Consider the following 8,730-nt stretch of genomic DNA (forward strand, 5'->3'; position numbering starts at 1 on the left):
CCCACCTCCAACCCCTAGTCCCCAGTCTGTAGGGAAAAAGTTGTTTTATCTTGAAATCTTGGCAGCTTTCATAAAGATGAATCATTTTGAGTTGCCTTTCCTGGTCTTTACTTTGCATAGTTAACCACTTTAAGAAGTGGGGATCGGCCGGGCACGGTGGCTCACGCCTGTTAATCCCAGCACTTTGGGAGGCCAAGGCAGGCAGATCATGAGGTCAAGAGATCGAGACCATCCTGGCCAACGTGGTGAAATCCCATCTCTACTAAAAAATAAAAAAATTAGCCGGGCATGGCGGCGCGCCCCTGTAGTCCCAGCTACTTGGGAGGCTGAGGCAGGGGAATCACTTGAACCTGGGAGACAAGAGGTTGCAGTGAACCAGAATCGCACCACTACTCCAGGCTAGTGACACAGCAAGACTCCATCTCAAAAAAAAAAAAAAAATGGGGATCACTGGGCACGGTGGCTCACGCCTGTAATCCCAGCACTTTGGGAGGCCAAGGCAGCCAGATCATGAGGTCATGAGATCCTGCGTTCAAGCAATTCTCCTGCCTCAGCCTCGCAAGTAGCTGGGCGTACAGGTGCCCACCACTATGCCCTGCTGATTTTTTGTATTTTTAGTAGAGATGGGTTTTTGCCCTGTTGGCCAAGCTGGTCTCGAAATCCTGACCTCAGGTGATCCACCCACCTCAGCCTACCAAAGTGTTGGGATTACAGGCTTGAGCCACCGCACCCAGAAGTTGAATAAGGAATGGGAGAGTATCTTAAATTTGTTTAAAAAGCAATGGAGTTGTTTTGCCTCCAAAGAATGTCTCAGGGTGGCTTATCTGTGGTCCTTTAGTAGACCACCTGAGGCCCTAGAGCTTCTAACCTCATCTCTCTGGGAAAGTAGTTGCCAGGACCTGGGTTTCCAGCTTTCAGCTCCAGCAGAGGTGTCTCTCCTAAGGTGCCTGGTCAAGAACAATACCGTTCTGACTGCTTTTGACAAGGCGTCAAGCTCTTAGAGGGGGTGTCACAGGGGCTACTGGCAACTGCTCTGTACTCAGAATGGTCCACAGACCTACAGAAGTGACTCACTGTTCTAGATGTTATCAAGCATCTGGTGACAGTTCTAGGAACTGGAGCAGAAACTTAGCTCTTCCCAGGTTGGTTGTCTGTGGTCTCTGAAAGATAGGCAGGCAGACAGGCAGGTGTGTAGGTATTGATTTATGTATTAGATGTTTCGGCCAAGTACCTTCTCTGAATTGCTGATCCTAGTGAGTTGAAGACACAGTTTGTTGCTTTAGTATATAGAATACTCCAGGAGCACATGGACGCTTTTCAGAAGTCAGGCTGAGACCCCACAGGCCCACCATCACCCAGGAAGTCTGGGTTAGACTATGAGATCCTATATTTTTCTGGAGTGGTCCTTAGAACCCCCTGATGCTTAACAGGGAGGCCCCGTGGGTGGTCAGAAAATGCTGTCTGTTACTGACTCTCTTCATCTGTGTGCAGGAACAGTTTCTGGTCCCAGATCACACGATCAAAGACATCAGTGGTGCTTCTTTTGCCGGGTTCTACTACATCTGCTTTCAGAAGTCAGCAGCCTCCATAGAGGGCTACTACTACCATAGGAGTTCAGAATGGTGAGGACCCCCAAGGACAGAGGCCACGGGGAGGGCTTGCTGCCCGGCTGGCTCTCCCTTGGCTCATCAAACCCAAAAGTAATATCTTAGCCTGTCTCTGTATAGATTCTGTGCTTTATTTAGATGCTGAGAGCTTATTTCAGTGATCTCAGTTGCTCATAATAAGGCCTTATCCCTATCCATACAGCAGAGTAAATGAGATGAAAATGAAGTATAGGTGAAAGAACTCATTTCTAAGCACTTTTAAGCAGTACTGTATTTTTGGCAATGTTTATCTCAATCTCGCTGGTTTTTATGTAATCTTTGCAAATTGAATTAGTAACTAAAATGTGCATTGATCCAGTAGTGGACAATGTGAATTTTGCTGTCAGCAGCTTTTTAAATTTTGTGGCTGCATTCCTTAGAGTTGGTCCGACATGCACTTGATTTAAGGCTCATGATCTGGGGGCCTGTGAGTGGACAGTCCTGCCCAGTGTGTCACCAATGGTAAAGGACTGAACTCTGCCTAAATGCTAACTTTTGCCACCTTTTGGGGGATTCGCCTGCCTCGTTGCTGCTTTTTAAGCACCTTGCTGTCCTCGGAGGGCAAACCATATGATAAAATGCCTGATTTCCTCTCTGAAGGTAAAAATTCTCTCTTTCCTTTCCAGTATTTCACACTTTGTTGTATGTGAAGTGATTCTACCCTAGATTCCTTGTTCAGTGGTAACGAAATTATATCTGCAAGTAAATGCCAGCCCTGTAGCCACGATTTTTAGGCTTTCAGTAATTGTTTTCATGCAAGTTTGTAAAACTTTTTATAATCTTTTTAAAAAATAACAGCTTTGGTCCAGGCACAGATGCCTGTAATCCCCGCACTTTGGGAGGCCGAGGTGGGCAGATCACGAGGTCAGGAGTTCGACACCAGCCTGGCCAATATGGTGAAACCCCATCTCTACTAAAAATACAAAAATTAGCCAGGCGTGGTGGTGGGCACCTGTAGTCCCAGCTACTCAGGAGGCTGAGGCAGGAGAATCGCTTGAACCTGGGAGGCAGAGGTTGCAGTGGGCCGAGATTGCACTACTGCACTCCAACCTGGATGACAGAGCGAGACTTCATCTCAAAAAAAAAAAATGGCTGGGCACAGTGGCTCATGCTTGTAATCCCAGCACTTTGGGAGGCTGAGGCAAGGTGGATCACAAGGTAAAGAGATCAAGATCATCCTGGCCAACACGGTGAAACCCCATCTCTACCAAAAATACAAAAATAGCTTGGCATGGTGGCACACGCCTGTAGTCCTAGCTACCTGAGAGGCTGAGGCAGGAGAACTGCTTGAACCTGGGAGGCAGAGGTTGCAATGAGCTGAGATCGTGCCGCTGCACTCCAGCCTGGGCGACAGAGCCAGACTCTGTTGTATATACCTACAATGAAAAATTAATTGGCAATAAAAAAGAAGTTCTGATACATGGTACAACATGGATAAACCTTCAAAACATTATGCAAACGCAAAGCAAAGCAAATGCCAAAGTGCTGGGATTATAGGTGTGAGCCATTGTGCCCGGCCAGTATATACAACATTTTATTTATCCATTCATTATTTAGTGGACACTTAGATTGCTTCCATTGTTTAGCGATTGTGAATAATGCTGCTGTGAACATGGGTATATCTGAGTTCCTGCTTTCAATTCCTTTGGACATATACCTAGGAGTGAAATTGCTAGGTCATACAGTATTGCTATATATAACTTTATGAGGAACTGCCAAACTGTTTCCCACAGCAGCTGCACCATTTTGCATTCCTACCAGCGTGTATGAGGGTTCCAGTTTCTCCACATCCTCCCTGGCACTTGTTATCATGTCTCTATAATTATAGCTACCCTAGTGGATGTGAAGCAGTATTTGATTGTAGTTCTAATTTGCATATTCTTGATGGCTAATGCATTTTTTTTTTCCTGATAATTTGTTTTTGGTAAGAAGTAAACTCCCTTTTCCTACGTTCTTCCACACTCCTATGTGAAACAAGTAAGGGAGAGCCAACATGCCAGACATTGACTCTAAATGTGCCCGAGGTTGTCATCCCAGCGTGCAGATTGTCTGCCTCTCTTTCTCCTCCCTCTACGTGACTCCCTGGTGCACCTGCCAACAGGGGAGGCAGACACCTCAGATATCACTAATGTTTTCCAAGCTTAATACCGTACCTAGGAAAGTGAGAAAATTTAAATGAAAGGTAAAATACAGTTTGAGGCAGTAGTGAAATTAATTTTTCTACACTCTCTTTAGATACCATGAGAATTGGTTTATGCCTGTGCTAGCCATAAAGTTCTTAGGATATGACAGCCTGGCATTACATGCTACAGCAGGAGAGGGCAGAGCAGCCAGTGAGGTTAGGGCTGGGGCGTGGGTCTATATCTTCTCCCAGAGCTTATTGAGGTCTCCTTTTAGACATACCATAGTTAACTTCATGATTAGAACAGAATAAAAAAAAATTTCATCTTGTGCATGGTTCAGGAGGATTAACCAAAAAAAGAAAGAATGAATGAATGAAATCAATCTAGGTTCAACTTGAGAAATAGAAAATGAATGTGCATTTCAGTCCAAGTATGTGACTTGTTGAGTGCTCTGGTTTTTGAGGGGTTACTAATGTCCGTTGCTCAGGGTGCATTAGATGACTACCTCCCGTTTCTGTCTCCTCCCCCTCGCAGGTATCAGTCCCTCAATCTAACCCATGTTCCTGAACACAGTGCACCCATCTATGAATTCCGGTGACAACGGTTCAGAACAGCAACCAAATAAAACTGAACTTGGCAAAAAAGAACTTTGCCGAGAAAATTGTGTACCTGCCAGAACCAGGAGAAGTGTGTTCCTGTTTCTTCACGAGCAGACTCGCATCACAAAGCATGAATGTTAACCCACAGAATCCAAGGAGCATGGCTGGCCCGTGGGGCAGGTGGAGGGAACAGTCTTCGTTCTTCCTCCCCTCAGTGGCAGTTTGGTCTTCACCTGTTTTTAAGCTACCTTAAACGCACTTTTCCTTCCTGCACAGCTAACTTCTACATCACTGAAATGCCCATTCCTTCCTCCGTCCCGCCTCCAGCTGAGTAGAAGGTCTGCTCCCGGATCACCCTCAGCCTTGGTGCTCAGTGGTCCCCAGGCCCTAGACCCCTACCCCCCGCCAGTTGCTTTGTCTGGTAGCTCAAGAGAAGGCAGAGCCCCAGCATCTCTGTTACCCCCAGAGCTCTGTGCAGGGAGTTGGCCAGCTGCAGCAGCATCAGCCACCAACAACACGAGAGGCGGAGGCTCCGGTCCCTGCTGGGCTGCCTCAGTCTTCAGTGCTGATTGTGTCATGGGTCAGCGCGCGCTGCTGAGCCCTATACTGTTAACAGTGCAAAACTAGTGAGTGGCTGTCAGGTTCCCTGGGCCTGCCATCAGGGATCACTAAATTTAAGGCTTCCAGATCCCTGGCAGGAACAGATTCCAGTCTTGCTTACTCAGTACATTTGCTCCAAACTTTTGAACTTGAGGGCAATACTAAACTTAAAAATAAGAGTTTTTTTATTACAAAATTATTTTTATGGTCCCTTTAATGAGGACCCTGTGGCAAATGCACAATTATTCAGAATTACATTTTATCGTTTTCACATTGAAAACAGCAAATGTTGACTTAGTAATTTTTATATTGATATCTATATGTATATGTATATTTAATCAACCAGCAGTTTTGAAACTAGTCATCCTGGTACAAAAGTTTTGCAGCATTGCCTAAATTATAGTGCTCAACACAAGAACTGTTTTTGGGGGCAGTTTAGCATTTGTGCCTCCTCCTTTTGCTACTCAAAACAGCAGTGCTTGGCGGCAGCCTTCCATGAGGCAGAAGGGGTCGTCGTTCTCCGAAAACAGTGACTCTGAAATGTTGGGACAGGGGAAGGGGTGGGAAACGTGAACATGCTGAAATAACTCGAGGCTCACGTGCCAAAGTGTGTGTGTGTGTGTGTGTGTGTGTGTGTGTGTGTGTGGTGTTTTGTTTTTTTAAATGTTTAAAAAGCTTAATAGGTTGGCATCAGTTGTGGCCCGCAAACATGGGTAGGGCTTTGGGGAATTGGCATTTTCTGGTGGTTTACAAGACTTACTCTAAAAACAAGAGGAAAAGCTTTAAAAACAAGATTGCATCATAACCCCCAGGAGCAAAGCAACCTGGAGGCTACATACCCACGGGCGGGCAGCATAAGGGAACGTGGAGCCCTTCAGTGAGATGAGACGAGCAGTGGGAAACCTTTTCTAAAGAAGTGACTTTCATTTTATTGACATATGTACTGTATGTTACTGAGATTGAATGTTAGGGGAAGCCTTAAGGCAGAGGTATTTGGGAAAGTAGCCAGTGGGCACTTGTGGTATCTAAAATCTGTTATCCCAGGACTGTGTACAGATGGGCAGCCCACCCATTCAGTAAGGTCAGGGCTTTGGAACCCTAAAAAGTTGGCCTGATGACTTAAAGGGAAAAATAATTCATTCCCAGAGATGAGTCAGAACAGTCTCCTCAATCCTGAAATTCAACAAGGCATCAGAAGGGCTGGCTCTGGTCAAGCCCAGCTGCTCTTGTGAGGAGATGCTCACTGTGGCTTTGTTGAGCTGATGGACAAGTGAAGGAGCCCGTGGGGCTGTGCTGTCCTTCTTGCCATTCGTGCCATTCCACTCTTCAGCTCTCCCCTCATGGCATGTGAGTCCATACCTTCTGCATTTTTCCAGGCCTGTGAGGGATATAGGCCTCCCCTTGGAGCACTGAGTCCGGAGGTCATCCCTGGTGCTCATCCGGGGCTCATGCTATGGCTCCAAGTAGTGGTTTGAGTGGGCAGGAAGGGCCATTTGCAAACACTGCTGTGTTCTAGACAAACAAGCCAGGTCGTATTGCAGGATTTCTTCTTTCCTTCTTTACCCAGGTAATGAACTGCACCCATTGTACTGGGAAAAATGAAGAAGCGATACCTTTACTAGATCCTTCAGACACATCTATGAGAAGATTTGTTCGCATAAAAGTCTGCCCACTTAGGATAGGAAAGGGATTAAGGATTTTTCCACCTCCTCTTAGTAATTTCTGAATTACCAACATCAACTTCTTTCTCTCTGTTCCTGAAGGAACTTTGGGGAATTGTCTTCATCTGTAGTTATGCTTTCCTGAACCTTCTCAGTGGTTTACATGCCTCTGAAACTATGTGCAATATTTTTGGTTGACACTTGTATCCATCCTTAAGAAATTAGTGCAGATTGCAGATATTCTACTGTCTTCCACCCCAAACAAGCCTGCCATGAGGTGGGATCCTAGGGGTTTGGCTGTTCTTACTCCACTGCTCAGAAAGCTTCCATTCTGCTGTCCCCAGCCTCGACCCTCTTCTGTGCTGGACTTCCACCCACCCACCCTTTTCAAGTTTAGATAGCGTTTCAGCTGCAGTCCCAAAGTAACGAAGCAATGCCTACTGTTAAGTAGGAAGTCAGTCTGTGTGCTGGTTTTGTTGGTTATGTTGAAATCACAAACTCCAGAGGAGCAAAGGGGTTTTTCAATGTCTTTTGCTTTCAGAAACAGAGAATATAATATTCTCACTAAGGCCTTGAATTGATTTTTTTCTCATAAGATAGTCTGATAAGCTAATTTTTAAAAAGAAATGCCATTAACTGTGTTTCATTGTGGTTTAAAATTACTAACAAGTTGTGGGAAAGAAAAATAATATTTGATTTTGAATCTTAAATGTTTTTAAAAAGTAGACTTGAATGGGCACAAAGTATAAATATTTTGTTTCTTTATGGAGGACATGTGGAAAGAGTTTGAGGGTTTGGGATGGGAGAAGTATTTTGCAGAGCTATCAATGTCCAAATAATTTTTAAAAAATAATAAAGGTATTTAAGCAGTGAGTTTGTCCTATTTGTAAACCAAAGCAGCTCTATTAGAGGAAACCAGTCCTCTCTGGGCCTGTGGCTGTGGAGCTCTCTAGGGCCTGCCGGAGACCTCTGTGTGCCGGGGCAGGCTGAGGGCCACTCTGGACAACTGTTGCAGTGGTCTGGTTTCTCCTTTTTCATTCTGAATGTTTTCAGCTGCTCAGCACTTCTATTTGAGCTCCATTTTATTAATTTCTGTATTTCTTCAGAAATGTGGAAGCTTTTTTTTTTTTTTTTTGCGTATGTGAAGGGTTTATATTTCTATTTAACACAGAGAAAAGATGCAGGCAGAGGTATCTGTCCAAAGCCTGCTTTGTGGTCTGGTGTAGGTACAGGCAGTGCGGTTGGGCTGCTCTTGACACTGTGGCTGTGGTCCTCAGAGGAGATGCCTAAGTCTCAAAGCACAAGCACTTGGGCCCCCAAACAGCAGGACCCCTAAATCAGCCATTACAGTTTATTCTGACAAACCATTCTGTTACGTTTCAGGTCCCACCTCCCTAGGAGGCTTGAAGGAACATGGCTGGAAACATCAGTGAGGTTTTGAGGAAACGTATAAAGTATTGAGGTCTAAATTTTAAGCAAGTTGAAATGCTAAGGGAATTTACATCAGTGGCAGGGCAAAGCTCCCCTGTTGTGTGTATTTTCTGATCTCATTGTCTAAACAATAATAAGCTTTTTTCTCCCATGAGATGTGGTGTCAATAAAGGAATAGACTCTTCACAGTGCTGGACTCAGGATTTAAGACATCGTTTCTTTTTATCTTTTGAGGCAAGGTCTCAATCACCAGGCTGGAGTGCAGTGGCACTATCACAGCTTACTGCAGCCTCCCAGGCTCAGGCGATCCTCTTGCATCAGCCTCCCAAGTAGCTGGCCCCACAGGCATGTGACCACGCCCAGCTAATGTTTTTATTTCTGTAAAGATGGGGGTCTCCCTATTTTTTATTTCTGTAAAGATGGGGGTCTTGACCTCCTGGGCTCAAGTGATCCACCCATCTCAGTTTCCCAAAGTGCTGGAATTACAGGCATGAGCCACCACACCAAGCCAAGACACCATTTATTGGCCGTTTTGTTGAATGGAAAAGTCATGGGAGGCCTGGGTTCCACCTATCAACCTTAGGTCCTAATCTGCCCTCAGGGTGCATCGGCTAACCTCCCTGAGCCCAGCTTTCCTCACCCGAAAAGTGGAAAGCCTCTATCTGGACTA

The 8,730-nt window shown here is 45.4% G+C and overlaps 1 protein-coding gene across 1 annotated transcript in view; it reads left to right on the top strand.

The window, feature by feature from the left end:
• Positions 1–7,502, top strand: part of GID4 (GID complex subunit 4 homolog) — a 28,858-nt gene extending 21,356 nt beyond the window's left edge. The window contains exons 5-6 of the mRNA XM_023191746.1: positions 1,492–1,622; positions 4,304–7,502. Coding sequence (XP_023047514.1) covers positions 1,492–1,622; positions 4,304–4,367 — 195 coding nt within the window. The 3' untranslated portion in view covers positions 4,368–7,502. The remainder of the gene's footprint in view (positions 1–1,491; positions 1,623–4,303) is intronic.
• The last annotated feature ends 1,228 nt before the right edge of the window (positions 7,503–8,730 follow it).

Source organism: Piliocolobus tephrosceles, chromosome 16 (assembly GCF_002776525.5).
Source record: "Piliocolobus tephrosceles isolate RC106 chromosome 16, ASM277652v3, whole genome shotgun sequence".
NCBI classification, from domain to species: Eukaryota; Metazoa; Chordata; class Mammalia; order Primates; family Cercopithecidae; genus Piliocolobus; species Piliocolobus tephrosceles.